This window comes from Trichechus manatus, unplaced genomic scaffold (assembly GCF_000243295.1).
Source record: "Trichechus manatus latirostris isolate Lorelei unplaced genomic scaffold, TriManLat1.0 scaffold00068, whole genome shotgun sequence".
In the NCBI taxonomy this organism is placed as follows: domain Eukaryota; kingdom Metazoa; phylum Chordata; class Mammalia; order Sirenia; family Trichechidae; genus Trichechus; species Trichechus manatus.
This window is the reverse complement of record NW_004444004.1, coordinates 5,558,391-5,580,666: the sequence shown is the minus strand read 5'-3', so window position 1 is coordinate 5,580,666 and position 22,276 is coordinate 5,558,391. Positions and strand designations below refer to the sequence as shown.

The window sequence follows — 22,276 nt, the reverse complement described above, 5'->3', positions numbered from 1 at the left end:
GGTAACTTCACCACTGAGCTAAAAGGGTGTCTGGGGGCCATACTCTCGGGGTTTCTCCAGTCTCCTTTAGGCCAGTAAATCTGGTCTTTTTTGTGTGGGTTAGAATTATGCTCTACATCCTTCTCCAGCTCTGTCCAGAACACTCTGTTTGAACTGCTGACCTTTTGATTAGCAGTCAAGCTCTTAACCACTGTGCTGCCAGGGTTCCAACGTAGTAAAAAACCAGGGTCTGTTATTAACATTTTCAATGAAAAGTTTCTATCATTTTAATTAAAATGTATTACATGTTTTTGTTCCAGGCACTGTGCTAAACTCTAATTTTTCTATATGAAACTGATACAGAAAACAAATCAAATAGATGACTTAATGAATTACAAGGTCAAGAAATAAAACTTTGCCAGCCATACCATACCAATCACCACCTCTCTCTCACATCATAATTAACCATTATCCTGACTTGCATAGTAATCACTTCCTTGTGGTTTTCTTTATAAAGCTTTGTCACTCAAATGTGCATCACTAAGACAGTATAATTTATTAGTCTTGCTCATTTTAAAAAATTTGATGTCTTGAATCTCTTTTAACCTACAGGTCCCTCCTTCCCTTTGGTTTCCTTAAAATTTTTCTGTTGAAGAGTCTAGGCCATTTGACCTGTCAAGGGTCCCACAGTCTGGAATTTTGCTGATTACATACTCATGGTACAGTTCAACATGTTCTTCTATATTTCCAGCAAATAGGCAGCTAGATCCAGGAGACTGGATCAGACTCAGGACAGAGTCCTTACAGGTCTACAGGTAACATCTGATTGTGATTTTAGTAGCTATTGATGTTTAATGGACATCCACTCACTGGGGATTACAAAATGATTATATTTTGGCACTTCTTTTTCATTGATGAATTAGAACACTACTATAAAGAAACATTTCCCCTCATCTACTATTTGGTTACCCAACGGTACAGTTCACGTAAGAAAGGTAGGATAAGTGCCTGATTCTTTCACTTTACCAGTTTTAAGAAAACGAATTGTTTTCCTATCACCCTCTTAAGATGGTCATTTAAAAAAATCTATCATTAGAAAGTTTTGAATTTAACATATTTCATGTGTTCCAATCTACTGCAATTATCATTGCCGAAGCTCAACCTCTTCAAGATGGCTCCCGAGTCTTTCTGACATGATCTGAGTAGTCTTTGATAGCTTTCTTGCTATCTGGTAGGACAGTATGTTCCAGGTTCATCTTGAACATTTCCTGCCCAGACCTTTGAATCGGCCATTTCTCCACAAAGCCCCGTGTTTGTTCTTTAAAGTGAGAAACGGTATTTTAAGACCACAAACTGGGTGCTAGGGATGATCATTGCTGCTGGGTTGGTCACTGTTTCTAGGTCATTTCACTTGACAAAGCTAGGAAATATATATGTATTTACAGATAAAATATCTCAAGTTCATAATGATACTGCCAAACGAAATTCGAGACTACAAAAGCTTTTATTTAGCCTGTGTGTTATAGCTGTATCACCTTTCTTCCATACTGGGAATCTTGGTTCACAAGGACATAAACCCAAAAAACCTGTTGCCATCGAGTTGGTTCTGACTCATAGCAACCCCATAGGACAGAGCACAACTGCCGCACAGGGTTTCCAAGGAGCAGCTGGTGGATTCAAACTGCTGACCTTTTGGTTAGCAGCCGAGCTCTTAACCACTGCACCACCAGGGCTCCACAAGGACACGGGATGATAAAACTAGAATATCCCATGATTACTCATTTGTTTTATCCCACATCACAATCTCAGAACAATGAGTATCTAGGATAAAATAAGCTGATAGGATTATTGAGAACATTATAAAAACCACTTTTCGTATGATCTATCAATTCTCCAATTTTTCAAATAGCTACACTCTGTATTATACAGCATATTCTTTCCTTCTCAGTTCTCATTTTGTCTTAATTGTACAGTAACTTTTTATACTTACCACCAGATCTTACATTGATGTTTCTAATTGTTTTGGTAACCTAAAATGCAAAATTCATTCTCTAGTATACTGCTATCCAATACAAACTTCTGTGATGATGAAATATTCTATATCCTTGCTGTCCAATACAGTAGCCACTAGTCACATGTCAAGGAGCCCTGGTGGCACAGTGGTTAAGTGCAAGGCTGCTATCCAAAAAGGTCGGCGGTTCGAACCCACCAGCCGCTCAGTGGGAGAAAGATACGGCAGTCTGTTTCCCTAAAGATTTACAGCCTTGGAAACCCTGTGGGGCAATTCTACTCTGCCCTATGGTGTTTCTACAAGTAGGAATCCACTCAGTGGCAACGGATTTGGTTTTGCATTAGTCACACGTGCTTTCGAGCACTTGGCATGTGGCTAATATTACTAAAGAACCAAATTTTTATTTAACTATACAAAAACCCATTGTTGTCGATTTCCACTCATAGCTTCCCCATAGGATAGAGTAGAACTGCCCCATAGGGTTTCCAAGAATGTAATCTTAACGGAAGCAGACTGACATATTTCTCCCACAGAGCAACTGGTGGGTTTGAACCGCCGACCTTTCCATTAGCAGCCTAGTGCTTAACCACTACACCGCCAGGGCTTCTTTATTTAATTGTAATTAATTTAAATTTAAATCGCCACACATGACTAGTGATTACCTTAGTAGACAGCACAGTTCTATTAGATTTTTCAGGAAGGGCTCATGGGAAAAATACTTTCCAAATTCTTGCATATTGCCCTTTATGCTTGAAAATCAGTTTAGCTGGATATAAAATCCTCGGTTCACATTTTCTTTTCTTGAATATCTTTAAATGTTACTTCATTTTCTTCTAGCATAAAACATTGCTGTCAAACTTTGATCATCATCATTTTATTTCTCTTATATTCCACAGGCTCTGTTATCTAGATACTTAAAGGACTTTTTCTTTAAATGTCCAGTAATTTTAATAGAATATTCTGGTGTTGGTTGTTCTGGGTTAATATTCTCAGGTATGCAGGGTGCTCTTTGAGCATATAGTTTTGGATCTTTTTTTTTTAATCCAGGAAATTTTTAATTACAGTTTTTAGTATTTGTTCTGTTCCCTTTGTTTTTCTTCTTCATGGACTTTTATTAATCAGTGTTTGATCTCCTCTAACTTCAATATATCACTTTTGAATCTTTATCTTAATTCATCTTTTTTACATTTCACCCCCCTTCTTACGTTTCTTAAAGCATTATCTGTTGTACATATTCACTAATGTGCGTTATGCTTTAGTCTTTCATTTCTGAAATGACTTTCATTTCTAATCCTTTCTTAATTCTGTCACCTCATATTATATATTTAATTAATGTATTTTAGCTCATTTTGAAATAGTTTGTTAGTTTTGATCTGTTTAGCGGGCATATTTCTGGCATGCTTTCACTGTCTGTAGGGATATTATTCTGCTGCTTCTCTTTTTTTTTTAAAGTCTTTGTATAGGATTTGACCTCAATCTTTTCTTTTGTTCACTGTCTTTGTATAGGATTTGACCTCAATGCTTTTCTTTTGTTCATTTTAATGTGAAATTGACTTTCATCAATTGTATGGGATGGGATACAGGAAAGCTTTTCTAACTTCACAGCACTCTTTCTCCTATAGTTTTTGTCTAGTGTTCAAAAACATGACAGCTTGCTTTCTGGGATTCCTTGGCTCTGTCCTCTTGAGACTTTAGTCTGGATCTGCTCTTATCTCTGTCCTGATCAACTCTGATTCCACTCCCAGCAGCTTCTCCCCAGTGAAGAATCCTACCCTAAAACAGAGCCGTGACAAATCAGCTTTCAGAGTTCTTAGAGGATTCAGTCTTTCTCACCATGTGCCCCTTACATTCACCTAGTATTGGAGAAATCAAACCCCTTCCCAGTTTTGGGCTGTTGCTCCCAAATTGCTGTCCAGCTTTCCAGTGAATTCTTATTAGCTATTTTGGGGGTTTTCTGTTCTCAGGTCACCAGAAAACATCCTCGCTGCTTCTTTCCTTCTTGTTCTCACACAGAACCTGGTAGCATGCAGGTCTTGGGACTGGAGATTCGTCCCTACCTGCTTAAATTCGGAGCCCTGGTGGCACAGTGGTTAAGAGCTCGGCTAACCAAAAGGCTGGCAGTTCAAACCCACCAGCCACTCCTTGGAAACTTTGTGGGGTAGTTCTACTCTGTCCTATAGGGTCACTATGAATTGGAATTGACTTGATGGCAACAGCTTAAATTTTGGGGTTTGTGGGTATACCTTGTCACATAACTATGTTATAAATATTATTCATGAGTTTTTGGTTTTCATATTTGTTCTACTTTTATTTGGGAACTCAGACTGAAAAACTATGTTGTTGTTGTCACCACCTTCCCAGAATTCTGCTGAAAATTGTAAATTATACTAAGTCATTGAAACCCTACAAACATTTCATGAATTGGTACTATTAGTACTCCCAAGCTCACAGATAAGATTCAATAACTTGCCCAAAATCACACAGCTAGTAAATTGTAAAATCAGAATTCTAACCTTAAATTCTAGAGCCTATATTCTTTATTATGATACTCGGAAAATTATTCATTACAGAGAAAATACTTTAAAGCCAATTTTTCAGGAATTTATTCTATAATGTGTCAAATACCTCCTTCCTTAATTCTCACTTAACTCAAAGTTTGAGAAACTAGCACAAGTCCTTTAAATAGTCAATGAGGTAGCAAAATGATAGCTACAAAATCTTATCAGCATCAAATGTGCAAGCAAGAAGTGAAACCCTGGCTCTCAAATCTAATGGATTCTTCAACTACAGAACATACTTTACTAAGTAGATTAGACAAATATAACTCTGGAAATTAAATTAATCCTATCTAATCACTAGAATAATTTTACGTCCATGTTCATGGATAGGAAAAGAGGCTTCCAAAGTAAGCAACCACTAATAACCTACCTGGCCTGCCTTGTGTAGGTGGAGATACAAATACAGGCTGTATAGCATTCTGTGAGGAAACTGAAGTGGTACTACTAGCTTGATTAGGTGCTGCACAGTTAGATAAGACTGGAGCTGGAACATTACTGGCACAGGATGCTGCAATTGCTGCAGAATTTATCATCACCTGTAAGTGTGAAGAAAGTTTAAAACACTAAGTTTGGTTTCTCAAACAATATTATCTGATCCCAGCTTTCAGGAAACTGTTTTGTTTTGATAACTAAAATACTGAGAAGTCAAGCTTTATGTAAACCCTATATAGGAAGGTTATTTCTTTTAGAAGATCCCAGATTATTTTGAGACCTTTATTATCTTTCTGAATAGGTAATATACTAATATGCTTCAAAAATCAAATATAAAACTGTACACAGTGAAAAGTATCCCTCCACAATCCCTGTCCTTCATCTGCCTAGATACCCGCCTCCCCAAACAAGTGACCTCTGCATTCCCTGCATATTCTTCCAGAGAGTTGTAATATGTATTCATTTTATATGCACATACATTTCCCTACACAAACACACACTAAAAAAAAAGGTGGTTTGCATTTTTTTTCACCTCATGAGAGTACAATTTGTTTTTCTCATTAGGCTACAGCTCCGTAAGAGAACCAACTACTTCCCCACAGCACCCAACACAGGGCTGTGCACAGAGAGATATTCAATAGGACTCTTCTTCTTGAACACGTTGTCTTCACTGGCAGTCTCCATTTCCTTACCACCCACTGCAATGTAGCTGCTATCTCCTCTGGTCCTCTGAAACTACATTCAAAGTGACCGGTGATCTTCACGGCATCAAATCCTAGAAGACTCTTATTAATCCTAATGTTGCTTGACCCCTTGTCAACAACTGACACTTGACTGCTCCTTGAAACATTTTCCTCTGGGTGCTTCCATAATATTACACACTCCTGCTTTTCCTCACTCCTTGGCTGTTCCTTCTATACCCATTTTTCTAAAATTTGATGATCCACAGGCTGTAATTTAGATGCTCTTCAATCTCTTCCTTTTCTTAGGATGATCTTAATTACTTCTATGATTTCAGGTACCTTTTTTATACCAACTCTCCATTCTACAAGAGAGCTTTAAATTCAAGTTTCAGTAAATGAGAGAATGGGACAGGTCATTTATATTAATTCACTTATTTATAAGAGGTTCAGAGTAGACTGACTATAAGTAGTCTAACACCAGCACGTAGAACAGTGTCTGGAACACAATAGGTGCTCAATCAATGTGTTGAGCGAATTTATTAATCACTGTGTCAAGCACTACAAAAAAGGAACATACACAGCTACTTTGAAGTATGATGAAGGGCAAAGAGAAGAAAAAGAAAATTCATTTTCCTCTGTTCGGACCATTCCAACTGACTGCTTGATAGCACTATGAAGATTACCTTCTGGGGGTAGTTGTATGAGGTAACTGTGTCTTGAGGAGACACAGAACATAGTCTTCTGTCCTGAAGAGACTTTAATGAATACAGAAATATAGTTAAACAAGGGGAAATCAAGAAACCAAACAACACATTAAAAAAAGATCTGTTTTGTTTCAACATCTCCTAAAAGTAAATGTAAGTGATCTGATTTGTACTGAAAGTATTCAAATTTGGAAGTGACTACTAAGATAACACTAAGGCATCACTCTGGTGCCTGATGAGGTGACTGCTCTATTACAGTAAAACCTGTGAAAGCTGGAACCTGTGTTAAGGGAAAAACCTGTCAGAGAAGGAAAACTCAATATTTTTCACTAAAAGGAATGACAGAAAAGTGGTAAGGCTGCACCCTGTCAAAGGTGGAAAACTGGCAAGACCTGGAAAAACAAGGCACTCCTGTCAAGTTCTGGCTCTCACAGGTTTCACTGTACCTATCTACAGAGATCTTGATCACACCAATGCTAGTTCTAATGCAGATACTAAAATGTAACCGAGGACTATAATTTAAACACTTTCCCAGTGGCTTTTCTTGTCTTAAAATCTTCGAAATCAGTAGGACCAACAATAGTTTTGTGAAAAGAAAGCATTCCATCCAAAGATGTAGTTTGGGACAAGGGCTGATAACTGGTTGTTCAGCTGCCTATTATTCATGATATACCCTGGCTAAAGCAGGATGTAGTCTACGTAGTGGAATCCAAACACTATTCCCCTCTGGCTCAAGACCCTGTCTTTATGAAAGTAAAAATGATTTTGAAAGACTCAGACTTGTGTAAGTAAAAACTATTCTGAAAGGCTTAAACTTATACATGACATATTATCATGGGAGCAAAAACTCTAGCAGCAGAAACTGGTAATATTGGTAAGAACACAGAGAGAATCAGAATGTAATCATAGGCAACAGCAAGAGTAACCAAACTATAACAAAGATGAGCCCCACTCAACATGGATTTAAGACTACATGTTTCAAAAGTTTCTGTTCAAGTACAGCCAAAGTACCTGCCTAAAAGGAAACATTTTCCCTAGCTGAGAAGGCCCAGTGTGAATGCTAAACAATTCTAGAGGATGATTAGGTTGAGATTTGGGATTTAAGTACAGACACGTGTATATGGTTTCTTAGAAGGCTTTGTGGCTAGAAACCTTTGTTTAAGCCCTGCATTGGCAAGTGACAAGTGAGATTAAAGGGACAGAAAGTGTCTATTCCTGTCATCCCTAATGGTAAGATTCTTACTTGCCTTTTTATTTGGGCAGATATTTCAAAAGGCATGTGATATGAGAACAGCAATGGTGAGATGAGGGGGAAAATAGAAAGAAGGGTCAAAGTAAGAGGGTGAAAGGGAAGATAATTTCATATTCCAGCTTTATTCTCCTTCCTAAAATGTTATACCTAAAATGTAAAGGCAAAAATTTAGTACACAAAGCTGCCAAAGTTAAGATTAATCATAATCAGCGAATAAGGGTAGTTATTCAACCTCTTCACAAATATTCCAGTTCTCTTTCTGAACAGATAGTAGGCCTGCCCTTCCCTGTCCCATTTAAAGTTGGGTATAGCCATATGACTTGTTTTGGCCAATGAAATATGAGCAGAAATGTTAAAGAGCCAGAGTTCAATTTCCCTGCTATCAATATCCCTGCTAAGGTGATTATGAAAGCACGTGTCCCATCAGCCTGGGTCCCTGAGAGACTATGATGAAAAGAAGCCCCCTACCAACCTTCACTGAACATGTAACATTAACAAAAACTTTTCCTGTGTTAAACTGCTGAGATTATGGGGGGGTTATTACTGCAGCATAGCCTAGCTTAACTAAAACAAATTGGTAACTAGAAATAGGGTGCTGCAGAAACAAAAACCTAACTTGGGAAGGAGATTAAGAACTTGTAGCTCTTAGGGGAAAAGGTTTGGAAAAAGAGAGTACTGGTACCGTGTATGGTGATTACTGTTGGCAGAATTTAGCAAGGTATTTTAAGAAAGACATATGTGTAGAAAAGAATTAGCGGTCTGTAGGCAAGAATGAAAGGGAGTAAGAGAGTCCATGAACACAGGGACTTGCAGGATTGAAGAGGCAACTGCTTCAATCCAAAACTGTAAAACATAACATAATAAATGCTTTGAACAACAAAGACCAGTTAAAACGCAGCCTTGCAGCAAGAATCAAATAATTGCTAAAATCTCTGAATACATTAAGATGTCTCAAAGCAAGAGTCTAACTAAGGATACAACACCCAGTTAAATGCTTTCACTTGGACAAACTGGCTCATGGAAAAGCATTCAAAGGTATGGCTCTCCCCTCAATGTCTGATAAGCTCAAGTTACTAGCAATCAAGTAGAGAGAGACAGAGGGATAAAAATGCAAAGAATTATAGCAAATCTAAGCAGTATATCTATAAAAAAATTGTTGTTATGGCTATTGGTACATAGAATAGGAATCAAACAGAGAAGAAGCATAGTCAGTCAGTCATACAAAGAAACCATGAGTCAGAACTGAAAGTATCCAACTGAGATAAAATGACCCCCAGACCCCCAATCTTTTATGAGCAAGAAGCAGGCTGAAAAAGCTGCTCAGCTGCCAAGTAAGGATTATCCTCCAATGCTTACACTTCAGATATGGACAAGGAAGAAAGGGCCTTGGAGTAATCAAGAGCTCCAGAAAACAATAAACTAGGGAGCCCCTCCAAGGAACAGGATTAAAGCCTAATCAAGAAACAGTCCACCTGCCTAGGTTGGTGGCCCTCAAAACATCTGCCCCATCATGACTTTGGAACTGACAGAGGCCAGTAACTGTGTTTCTCCCATTTTCCCTCTGAGTAGGAATTTTTATTGCAATTTTTTAATCCTGGCTTCATCACTGTAAACTGGGGGGAAGGGGAGATAACTTTGTATTTTTTGTTTTTGGAATCCAGATAAAGCGAAGCCACAGCTGTACCCAATACAGAGAATACTATATATCACCCAGAAAACCTGGGCTTTGAGTTTGATTATACTGAATGGGACTTTTGGACTACCTCCCTTATGGAGGAAGCAAGTATTTTGCCTGTGGGAAGAAGAGTGAGTTGAATGTTGTAGTCATTAGTGCTATTAAAATATTTCCAACTCAGACTGTTTGGTGGGATCTGCTCTGGCCAATGAAATGGAAGTGACATTATCATCTCTGGGTAGAAGCTTTAAAGCCAGTGCACTATTCACTACCGTTTATTTCCTGCCTTGGCAATCATGGATGAACTTCTATCAGCCTGAATCCCTGAGGAGAGCCCGCCTGCAAACCTCCACTGGACATGTAGTGTAAGTGAGCAGTAAGCTTTTGTTATATTAAGTGCCTGAGATTTACAGGCTTTTCTTTTACTGACTGACATAAAGTCGTAACAAAAATCCTCTAAAAAGTCATCACTGCCAAAGTCAGAATCTTATCTTAAACGTATAAAAGAAGGTTTACATATTAGGAATATCTCTAAATAAACTAATTTCAAAACAGTGGTGTGATCTTGGATAAATCACTTTATTTCTGTGCCTCAATTTCTTCATCTACAAAATGATGATACGAATTTGTTTACATGTATAGTTCTTAGAACAGTGTCCTAGTACATAGTAGGAGCTGCATTTGCTATTATTATTAAATACCTACCAAGTTTGCTGTAGATTCAGTTGTGCTATAAACACCTGACGTTTCATAGTCTGGCTCTAGAGGATGTAGCCAAAGTAAAGTAAAAAATGAGCATTATTTTATAGTTTGCAATTCCACAAATAATGATCAATGTCAGATTATAACTAGATCTCACTGACCTGCAGGATAAATATATTCTTCATGGTATCCCCCTAGGAAAAAAGACAAGACAAAAGTCTGTTTACATAAGTCTTTCCAGCTCAGCAGATTGAAATGGCCAGCACCTGCTTTCTCTCGTTTTATGGCTATGCGTTCAAAACTAAAACGTACACATCCTTGAAACAAGTGATTTGAGCTTTCATACTGATCATCAGATACTGAAGTCAGAGACTGGCTGCAAAAAGAACAAATTACTCCTCTGAAAATTCCCTTACTTCTTACTAGTTCAGGCAGAGTTCATACAGAGTTGATTCAAGCAGAGGTGACAAACCCAGCTGAGTCCAATCTTTCCAGTGAGGCAGTATAGCAATTAAAGACACACAGGCTCTGGAGGTAGAACCGCCTAGGTATGAATCCTGATTATATGATTTTAAGCAGGTTACTTAATCTTTGTGCCTCAATTTCTTCACTGTAACATGGGAATAACACTACCTAGCTCACAGGGATTTTTGAAGGGGATTAAACAAGTTAATATATATGAAAAGCACTTAGAACAGTGCCTGACACATAGTAAACACTCAAACGGTAACCATAAAGTAATCTGAGTATAACCCATAGTTTACCTGGGTGGACATTAAAGGGATGTGTCATGCCTCATGTTTTTCAGCCTGTTTCGGGTAAGTAATACAGTTTAAATCAATGTTTGTCCTTGGAGGATGGCTCAGTGGACTGTAGTACTTTGCTTTAAGACTGATTTATCACTGAAATGCAGAGATAGTCAACCCTCAATTGGACAGTTCTCCACCAAAAACCCCACAGATCAAAACTGGATTAGATTCTTAAACGCACAATTTATCAACCACACATGCATGCAATTCCTCCAGTCAATAGGATTTAAAGTGAGAACAAGATGTGGCTACTTCAAATATGCCGCTACAGGTAAACAGCACATGTGAAGCTATCCATAGTGCTAAGAAGAAAAGACAAAAAGGGTCATGTTAAATAACAGAGTAAGCTTCCTTAAGTACATGCATGCACACATGCATATAAAAAGTCTTCACAGATCATTCTTGTGCTAGATTTTTTTGTCCTCATTAAGTTCACAGAAATATCCATTTTCTCCTACATAAGCAGCAGAAAGAATATCACAAGGAAAAAAGGAACTTGACAGGTCAATCAGGTAAATGAAACAGATCACAAGTCATTCAGATATCTTACCTCCTTAAGACACCCAATTCTTCCACAATTGTTTCAGTATGCATATATCATTTTACAGTAAAATGGTAAAAAAAATAAACACACTCAATGGTGGGAGGCAATATAACAACTATCAAGGGCATATATATATATATGCTTCAGAATCAGACAAGCTGGGTTCAAATTTGATCTCTGCCAGTCATAAAGGAACAAATATTGTATGATTCCATTTATAGGAAATGTACAAAATAGTAAAATTGACAGAGAAAGTATACTCGTGGTTGCCTAAGGGCTGGGGGTGAGAGGGGTTGGGGGAAAATGAGGAGTGACTGCTAATGGGTATAGGGTTTCTTTTTAGTGTGATGAGACTATTCTAAAATTGACTGTGGTGACAATTTCAGAATTCCGCAAATATACTAAAAGCCACTGAATTGTACACTTTAAATGGGTGAACTGTATGGTATGTGAATTATATCTCAGTAAAGCTATTATAAAAAGAACTCTATCTCTGCCACTTACAAAGAGTATGCCCTTGGACACTGAACCTCAACTTCCTCATATATAAAATAGTTACACAACATTCCTCAGAGGTTTATATTACACTGTATGGATTATATTAAGTTATGAATATCAGTACTTAGTTCAGTGGCTGACACATAGAATTCAATAACCAGTAACATTTATAGGTCAAATAGGTTCTTTGGGCAAAGAACTTATTTTATCAGTACTGTGAAATAATAGCCTAGTCACACATAAAAAGCCTAAAATAGTCATACAAATGGTGAAGACAACTGGTGGCATAGTGCTTAAGCACTCAGCTGCTAACCAAAAGGGTGGCAGTTCAAACCCACCACTTCTCGGGAGAAAGATGTGGCAGTCTGCTTTTGTAGATTTACAGCCTTGGAAACCCTAAGGGACAGTTTCACTCTGTCCTATAGGGTCTCTATGAGTTGGAATCAACTCGATGGCCATGAGTTTGGGGTTTTTTGTTTTTTTTTTGGTATAGGGATGCTATGAGTTGGAAGAAATCGATTCAATGGCAACGGGTTTGGTTTTGTTGTTGCTGTTGTTGGTATCGAGAATATACACAGAACATACACCAATTCAACAGTTTCTACATGTACAATTCAGTGGCACAGATTACATTCTTCGAGTTGTGCAACCATTCTCACCCTCCTTTTCTGAGTTGTTCCTCCCCTATTAACATAAACCCACTGCCTCCTAAAAGTTTCCTATCTAATTGTTCCGAGTTGCTGTTGTCAGTTCGATCCCTTATAAACAGCTCTTAAAAGAGCACAATGCTCAAGGCAGACAACGGGTTTGGTTTTTTGTGGAATAAGGAATAGGTTTTCCATACTGAAATTTTACCAAATCAAAAATCACTTTCATATAATAAAAAATGTTCGTCATTAAAAAAGACCTATGTTGTTGTTACATGCCATCAAGTTGATTCTGACTCATAGTGACCCGGTAGGACAAAGTAGAACTGCCCCGTAGGGTTTCCTAGGCTGTCATCTTTATGGAAACAGATCGCCAAATCTCTTCTCCTGTGGAGCTGCTGGTGGGTTTGAACCACTGACCTTTTCGATTAGCAGCTAAGTGCTTAACCATTGCACCACCAGGGCTCCTTAAAGACCTATGCAGAGAGCTGAAAATAAGTTATACCAATGTAGTGGCCTAACGAAATAGAAGTCTGTCCTCCTGAAATACCAAGACATCTTCAAAAACCTAGCAAGCACTGAGACAAGAACTGTAACTTTTTCAAAACAAGCTACCAGAACAGCATGAGAACCCAAAATCAAGCCTTTGGTCTACTTCACAATCCTGATGTACTAATTCCACACGAATCAAGTTTAAAAAAAACATTTAACTGTAATTGACTCACCATTGTCACTCTGGCCATCACCCTCCTCTGAATTCAAAGTTTGTTTGCCTGAGCTATGTCCTCGCCTTGTAATACAGTATCCTGAAGCAGCAGGAACCATCGTAGAGGGGCCTCCATGATTCTGCGTCAAAGAGATAAACGTATGCATGCAGTTCTCCCTATATAGCCAGAAAAAAAGCTAGAGGGATATTTTGAGAGCTGATTGAAGAAACTAGTGACTAAGAATGTGAGCTGCTGTTTCAAAAGAATTCTGTAAGTTTATATAGTAAACATATTTTTGATTCTAAATAATAGGTGAATAAGTAACAATCAAGAAAACAGAAAATATTAATCCACACCATATAGGAGCCTGGGTGGTGCAAATAGTTTGCACTTCACTACTAATCTAAACGTTGGTGGTTTAAAACCACACAGTGGTACCATGGAGGAAAGGCCTGGTGATCTTCTTCAATAAGAGTAGAGCCAAGAAAACCCTATGAAGTAGTTCTACTTTGTAACATGTGGGGTCACCATGAGCTGGAAGCAACAGCAATGGGTTTGGTTTGTCTACCTCCACCTGCTTCCCTAAGAAAAACTAAACCAAAACTTCTCTTCTGTCATAAAAGCTCAAAATATAAACTCATGTTTTCCAGAAGGGGCTTTTTTTTTTTGGTTGTCTGTAAAAAAAAAAAAAAAAAAAAACTAAAATTTATCCACGTTGCTTTTACTTTGGAAAAAAAGTAAAAGAAAAAAGTAGGTAGCTTTTTGACTAAAGTTTGACCCACTTACAGGTAAAGTTGGATAAGCAGTCTCATCTCCTTCTTCAACTGCATAGAAAGTAACAGTTTCTTCCAAGCCCCTGGGCATCTGTCCATTTTCTGGGGCAAAGCCATACTGGCATTCCTTATTCATGTTATGCATCTGGCGATGACTTCGCCTAAAGGAACTTTAGTAGTTTAGAGAATTACAAGAGGAAAAAATTATAATAGATGGAAGTAACTTGTTTCTAATTACTAAATAACAGTTCAAACATCCCAAAATTGACCCCTCTCTTAAATCAGTCCATATATTTGTTGCTCAGCAATAAAACCAGACTTACCATTTTTCTCTGACTTTCAACACTTAAAATTCACTTACCGAGATCTGTAAGAGAAGTTATCGTAGCTCTGGCAGCACCTTTTACCTGGGCCAGCGTAGAAACCAACTTTAGGGCCCATCATGTTGCACCTGTTTATAAAGCGAGATGAATCTCTAAGAGTAAACAAACAAAAAGAAAACAACTCTTTAGACACTAGTGCCTGAATAGTCAGTTTCTGTAGTTAAACAGAATTGACATACCTCTCTAAAAATTTCCAAATAACTGATCAATAAAAAGAGCTTTGTTCTCCTCAATACTGGCATTAGGCATACCCATCATTAATGGATACAATGCCACATACCACATAGACATTCATACTTGACAGCATTCTACCTTCTAGCATCTCTTCAACTGCTTCATATTTCCCTAGACTATGAGAATACAAAAACTGCCAATAAATTCATTAGCAAGAATTTCAGTATGTATCAGTTCCATCCTCTCTGCTCCCTTTAAGCAGAGATTATAAAAGAAATATAAACTATTAAGATAACTCTCAATTTTACAGTAATTCTGTCCAGGAATTATTTCTAAAGGCTGAACAGAGATGTGGATTATCTTGAATATCAGTTAAGTCTTACCTGGGCATCCCATATCCCCGACCTTGTCTCTGAGATGAATGTTGAGGATGAAAATGTTCATTAGGCATAAAATTGCCAGCTGTCTGTGAGTAGCGCATTGGAGAGTTGTGCCCGTAATGCATATTGTGCTGAAGCCTGGGTGGGAGGAAAGGGTCTCCCTTGCTGTAAGCCATAGTCATATAAACCTCTTTCCCTCTAATTTTCTTGAACATCTTCTTCCGTTGCTTCATATCCATCTCTGACATAGCTTTCAGGCAAAGGAAACAGTAAATAAGCTTCATAACCAAAGCAAAAGGTCCAGTGCTCCCAACCCCACAATTGTCTAAACCTCTCAGATTTTCGTCTCAGGAACAAATCAAATATAAGGAGGTGATTTCTGTATTGTTTAAAGGATGTACTACATCTTCCATATGGAAGGGCAAAACCAGCAGGTAATTTCTGTCATTAATAGATACTGTAGCACTATCTTTAGTAAAGGCAATGTTAGTCAACAAAACATTGAGTCATCTTGTCGCCTACGTTACTATCCTCCAAGAAATTATGCCTGTTAATGTCTCTGGTGGCTTCTGTGAGGTGTTTTCCTATTCTTTGAGAAATTTTTTCCCCTCGAGTTTTATAGTCTAAAATCTACTCCAGCTTAAGTTTACACAAAGTCCCCTAGAAACGTGACTCTTAACCAGGGACGATTCCCCATTCTCCATCCCCATCCCTGAGGACATTTGGCAATGTCTGGAAACATTTTTGGTTGTCACAACTTGGGGGAGGATGCTGCTGGCATCTAGTGAGTAGAGAATACAAAACTTCCAGTGAATTCATTTAGCAAGAATTTCAGTATATATCAGTTCCCACAACGCACAGGACAGCTCCCTCAACAAAGAATTATCCAGCCCAAAATGTCAATAGTACTGAAGTTAAGAAACTCTACCACAAAACAAGACTTATGTCATAACCTTTAAAAAAAAAAAGCACAATGTACTTAAGTAAAAGGGACTACAAGAGGAGAAAAATAAAGTAATAAAAACCTTCAGTATACAAACCTATTTCTGGGACATAGCCCCCAGGCACTTTTGGGTAGCTTCTTCCTTTCCGACCAGGCACAACATTCCAGGCTGGAACAGGTGTCACTTGAGTAACTGGCTTTAAATTAGCCAGTGGAACAACATGCCTTAAAGTTAAAGGTACCAACATGAAGCCATTGCAACACAGACTTAATTCTCGTGTGATACACATACCCCCAATTCTCTTGCTTCATTTTTAAGTGCATTCTATTTAGATCTGTGGACACTAGCTTCCTTGTTTAGGTTTTCTTTTTAGGTTAGAAAACACATTTTTTTTTGTATAGTTTGTAGAGAGCAGTTTACTTTCACAGTTGTTTGATCGCATTCCAAAGAAAACACTGTGGTAGACTGTATTAGTTCATAAATATTTGCTGCCCCTTCTTGGAAGAGGATTTTATTTCTGAACCCCACTGGCATCAGGTTTGGCTATGTAACCCATTTTGGTCAATAAAACATGAACATGTGCTTTAAGAACCAGTACATAGTCTGTCATGTTCTAATTTTTCCCCTTCCTGTGATCATGGAAGCATGTGTCAAGATAGAGCCTCTGTCAGCCTGAGTTCCCCATTGCTGACCCACTATGGATGTGCTTTCTACGAGTGACAAATGAACTTCATTGTGTTAAGCCGTTGATATTTTAGGGTTGTTCGTTACTTACAACAGAAGCATAGTTTAATGGTTCTCAAAGTGGACCAGCAGCAGTTATCACCTGGAATCTGGAAATGCAAATTCTTGGGCCCCATCCCAGACTTACTGAATCAGAAACTCTGGGGATGGGGCTCATCAATCTATGTTTTAAGAAGCCTTCCAGGTAATTCTGGTGCATGCTAAAGTTTGAGAACCACTGGACTAGTTTATGCTGATAATGGTAGATGCTCAGCAAACCAACTTTCCAATTAATATGAACAGTTTTATACCAGAATTCTGTTGTACTTGATTTAATATTTCTAATAAGTTAGTTAGCACTTAAGATTTAAAAACTTTTATACATAAGTGATACCTATATTGAGATTTGACACTGCAGCGTATGTGTTTATAATTCAAGAAAAGTCACCTTACAACTTAAGCCAGTACCAGGATATACCTCTGGTCTGCTTACTACATCCTGGTTAATTCTCAATTTGATATTATGAAAAGGTATCAGGAGTCAAGGATTATAGCAATTCGACAATTTATTATATTCTTACTTTTCTGCCAATTCTTCAATGAAGACTGTTACTGAATTGTTTTCACTTCCAACTTCCTGAATGTGAGCATTATAATATCTTCCACCAGATTCCAAGCGCACCTGAAACAGGGAAAAGACAGTAAGAATGAATACGTCTAGTCTCAAGTCTATTGGCAGATCTGAATTTTGCCCAACAAAAATACTACTTTTCCCAATGGAGTGCAATGTCTACTTTTTAAAGTAGTTGATATCTACACTGCCAACCTGGCTTCAATGGAGGCAGCACAAACTGAAACTGCCTGCTTTAATCTAACCATAGAACTCTGAAATTAAAATTTAACACAAATTTTTTTTAAAAAATTCTTCTAGCATTTTATAAGTATTGCTGAACTCATATGACTAAAACCACAATCTTGGAGAAACAAATTACTGATTCTTTAAAGAAGACACTAACCTGACACTTGTCTCCCAAATAGTACTGTCTTCCAGCATACTCCATGTAATCAGATTTTTGAAGTTCTATTAAAAAGAAATTAAGATTCAAGCTCAACTGAACTGGTTCATTTCCTATTTTACATCATTTAACTTCCTAATTTATTTTTACCACAGTGCCTTTGACAATGCTACCACCGTATGCTAAAATTTGGGGAGTGGAGGGGAAGTCCCAAAGGACTGTTCTATCATTCTCAATGGGTTATTTCTGTGATCAATTTAAGAATATCTGCCAGAATAGTTTTGTGCTTCAAAACACAAATAGGTGGAAATTATGGGGTTGAAATCTTAGAAGTGGTCAAACATCAACAAGGTACAATTTGAAAGCAACACTATGCAGTTTCTGCAAAGCAACCTACTATTTTTAACAAGTTAATGCTGTACACGAGGTCTTAACCTCATTCAGGATTGCTAACTATACCCTGATAATCTACATTCAAGGGGTTGAATATGAAACATTAAGGCTATTTTGAAGGCAGTACTTTAAGGCCTACTTTGATCAATTTAGTTATCAGGAGAGATAAGCAATTATTTTAGGGATCGGCAAACTTATTCTATAAAGGGCCAGATAGTAAATATTTTACAGTCTTTGTGGGCCACAGAAATCTTTCACAACTACAATATATAAATAAGTGTGGCTATGGTCCAATAAAGCTTTATTTATGAACACTGAAATTTTAACTTCACATAATTTTTATGTGTTATGATACATTATTCTTCTAATATTTTTCCAGCCACTTAAAAATGCTAAGATCATTGTGATACAGGTCATGGGACAGATTTGGCCCAAGGGCCACAGTTTGCCGGGGCCAGTTTGCCCACACCTGACCTATTCATTTAATCAATGAGGACGGTCTTAAACACTGTAAAATTTAAGACAAGAAAGGTCACTACAAGTTGCCAGCACTCTTAAGGTTTTATCTAAAGGCTATCTGCACACAATCTTTCCAAAGTTGAAATCCCAAACATCAGACTCTAAAAGATCCCTCCCCACTTATAAATCTATTTGTTTCCTCCTTTGGATTTAAATCGTATGTGGAGTAAGATGAAAAGTACCAAGCTGTTCTTTATACTAGTATGTTGAAAACTTCTCTTGTAAGAAACAATTTGCAAAATTATTCTCCTGGGTCTGTCAGGATTCTAAAGTATCCTTTTGATATTTCATTACCTTTTCTGCTGTCCAACCAAACATCAAATTCTACATTACGATAGATTTCTGGGTCCAGGGCTTTGAGCACCTTATAGGGGAAGAACATCTTTGATGGATTTTCTGGAGACTAAAACAAAAATAATTAGGCCACAACCTCACCACCCTGTTTAAGTGTTCCTTCTGAAGAAGAAAGAATTAAAGTTCTCTTCTTCCTTTTTTTTTTTTAAACTACGTACACATGCCTCCTTTCCCTTTTCTGTTAAAACAAGAAATGAACAGCACAATAATTTATACTATGTATCTTAAAAAAAAGGGGACCAAACCAAAGGACGAATGGTCCACAGCTACCAAGGCCTCCACTGTCCAGTTCAACTAGATGGTGCCCGGCTACCACCACTGACTGCTCTGACCAGGATCACAACAGAGGGTTCTGGACAGAGCTGGAGAAGGATGTAGAACATAATTCTAACTCACAAAAAAAAAGACCAGATTTACTGGCCTAAAGGAGACTGGAGAAACCCCGAGAGTATGGCCCCCAGACACCCTTTTAGCTCAGTGGTGAAGTTATCTCCGAGGTTCACTGTTCAGCCTGGGAGTGGACAGCCCCATAAAACTAAATGGGACTAATGAGGTACAGTACTCCAGTGACAAGGGGCAGAAGGGGACAAGGAAGCTGGTGGTAGGGAACCCAAGGATGAGTAGGGATATTGTTGATGTGTTGTGAGATTGTTAACCATTGTCATAGGGCAACATGTGTAGTAACTGTTAAATGAGAAACTATTTTGTTCTGTAAGCCTTCATCTTAACTGAGAATAGCAGCACAATTGGAAAAGTGTAGTCAAAGTCACTGAACTGTGCATGTAGAAATTTTTGAAATGGTGTATCTTTGGCTATGTTTATTTTCACCAAAAAAAAAAAAGGTGAGAAGTTAGAGGATTGATGTGTTGTGGGGTTGTTAACCAATGTCATAAAACAATATGTGTACTACTGTTTCATGAGAAACTATTTGTTCTGTAAGCCTTCACCTGAAGTACAATTAAAAAAAAAATGTAGAAAAAAATTCTAACTCACAAGAAAAGACCAGATTTACTGGTCTGACAGAGACTGGAGAAACCCTGAGAGTATGGCACCCGGACACCTCTTAGCTCAGTAATGAAACCACTCCTGAAGTTCACCCTTCAACCAAAGATTCGACAAGTTCATAAAACAAAATGAGACTAAAGGGGCACACCAGCCTTGGAGCAAGGACTAGAAGGCAGGAGGAGACAGGAAAGCTAGTAATAGGAAAGCCAAGGTTCAGAAGGGGAGAGTGTTGACATGTCGTGGGGTTGGTAACCAATGTCACAAAACAGTGTGTGTACTAATGGTTTAATGAGAAGCTAGTTTGTTCTGTAAACTTTCATCTAAAATACAATAAAAAAATATATAAACAGTAAAAAAAAAATGAGACTAAAGAAGCAAAATGCAAATAATCCAAAGGGTCTTAGACAGCAGGAAGACAAATACTGTCTAGAGCAGTCAACAAGTCAGAACACATCTTTAATAAACCAATGCAACACAAACCAGGGTTGAAAATTCAGTCAGTGCTATTCAACAAGTGTCATCTTAATATGCATAAGAAGACACAAGTGCTCCTGCACCCTAAAATTGCCTGGAAAAATATAAAAAGTTTACTTCACTTTGGTCAAATTCTGTTACGATTTCTAAAGGGAACTATCATTTTTCTTCTGGTTTCCTAAAATTTCAGCATATTCAATACTGTTTTCCAAAATTACCAACACTTGGGGCATTTTATTACACAGAGACTGCCGTAATAGTATTTACCCTAATTAGCTAGCCTCAAACTGTAGTTGTGTGCCATCAAATCGACTCCGCCTCATAGTGACCCTATATGACAAAGTAGAACTGCCCCACAGAGTTTTTCCTAGGCTGTAATCTTTTCGGGAGCAGACTGCCAGGTTTTCTCTCCCGCAGAGCCACTGGTGGGTTTGAACTGCTAAACTTTCAGCAAGCAGCAAAGCACATAACCATTGTGCCACCAGGGCTCCAGCCTCAAACTGCAAATCTGTGTATTGGCTTACTTGCTTTTAGATCTATACAGACAGTAAAATTTCTCTGGTTTCTCTAACTTTAATAGACCAGGATTATCACCTAGTTTCTTTGAACAGAATAGATATAAGCATTATATTTAATCGAAAAAAAATCTTAAACTAGAAGTCTTAGCTTCAGAAGACTGATTACAAATTAAGTATCTATTGGGGTTGGAATATTTACTCAAAAACAAGAGCTTCTGAAATTTCTCGAGGGTTTAAAGTTTACTTTGAAAGACCTACAATTCCATTTAAATAAGAATCCAGAGAAAATTAAGCACACATTTTACATTTTCAGACAGGAAAGCCTTCCACAAAGGAAAACATGAAAAACTTCCCGCATATATAATTAGAATGGGCCATCTAACCTTACCTAGTTTAAGTTATGAAGGTGTAATCCAAGAGTATGAAAAGTCTTTGTCTTAAAAAAAAAAAATCTCAAACCTTTGCTTCGTCTGTTCCTTGATTGTTCCCCTCTGGTATATTTTCAGCACTGCAGCAGGCACCCCCCTCTTCAGCCCTAATTTAAAAGAATTTAGAGCAAAGAGCTTTATAGAAATGCAGTAGTTAAAAAAAAAAAGTCAAGTCTAACAACTATACCACCATCTAGTGGTAAAGCAGCTTCAGGTCTAAAAGTGAGGCAAATACTTTTTTATCCCAGTATTTTGATTTATGCTTCCTTTTTACAAGTATGTACAATAATTCACTTAGCACATTACCTCCCATATTTCATACCTCCTACGGAGTCAGACTCTTAAGATGGTCCCTATGACCCCCACCTCCTGGTGTTCATGCCCTCATGATCTACTCTCAAGGTTCCTTCTAACCAATAGAGTACGGCAAAAGCAACAGGATGTGTGTGATTATATTACATAAGAATTTAGACCATCTTGCTGGTCTCTCTCTCTCTGCTGATTGTGAGGAAGCAAGCAGCCATGTTTATAAACCCCATAAATGGCCTCTAGGAGTTGAGGGAGGCCTCTGGCCAACAGTCAACAAAAAATTGGAGCACTGAGTCCTACAGTTGCAAGGAACTGAATGCTGCCAAGAACCACATGAATGGCAAAGTGGATCTTTCCTCAGTCAAACAAACCTCCAGATGAGAACCCAGTCCTGGCCAACAACCCTTACCATAGCCTTGTGAGATCCAGCTAAGTCTATGCTCGAATTCCTAAGAAATCGTGTGATAATAAGTATGTTGTTTCAAGTCACTGTCTGTCTTTGTGATAATGTTATGTAGCACTAGATAACTAATATACCTTGCCTTATAGTTTCCATTAGCCTGAAGTCCTTAAGACAAGTAATCAGTGAAGAATGAAATAATTTTTACCCTGATGTATGGTTGCCAACTCCTGCATCCCCCAAATAAGCTAAAAAAAAAAAAAGAAAGAAAGAAAAGCTTCT

The 22,276-nt window shown here is 37.9% G+C and overlaps 1 protein-coding gene across 1 annotated transcript in view; it reads right to left on the bottom strand.

The window, feature by feature from the left end:
- Positions 1-22,276, bottom strand: part of ALG13 (ALG13 UDP-N-acetylglucosaminyltransferase subunit) — an 83,880-nt gene that overhangs the window by 25,651 nt on the left and 35,953 nt on the right. The window contains exons 12-24 of the mRNA XM_023734476.1: positions 21,317-21,392; positions 18,801-18,909; positions 17,595-17,659; positions 17,160-17,260; positions 15,952-16,079; positions 14,915-15,161; positions 14,336-14,449; positions 13,988-14,144; positions 13,220-13,340; positions 10,158-10,190; positions 10,000-10,055; positions 6,347-6,418; positions 4,919-5,084 (exon numbers count right to left, since the gene is read on the bottom strand). Of these exons, the coding sequence (XP_023590244.1) occupies positions 4,919-5,084; positions 6,347-6,418; positions 10,000-10,055; positions 10,158-10,190; positions 13,220-13,340; positions 13,988-14,144; positions 14,336-14,449; positions 14,915-15,161; positions 15,952-16,079; positions 17,160-17,260; positions 17,595-17,659; positions 18,801-18,909; positions 21,317-21,392 (1,445 nt within the window). The remainder of the gene's footprint in view (positions 1-4,918; positions 5,085-6,346; positions 6,419-9,999; positions 10,056-10,157; positions 10,191-13,219; positions 13,341-13,987; positions 14,145-14,335; positions 14,450-14,914; positions 15,162-15,951; positions 16,080-17,159; positions 17,261-17,594; positions 17,660-18,800; positions 18,910-21,316; positions 21,393-22,276) is intronic.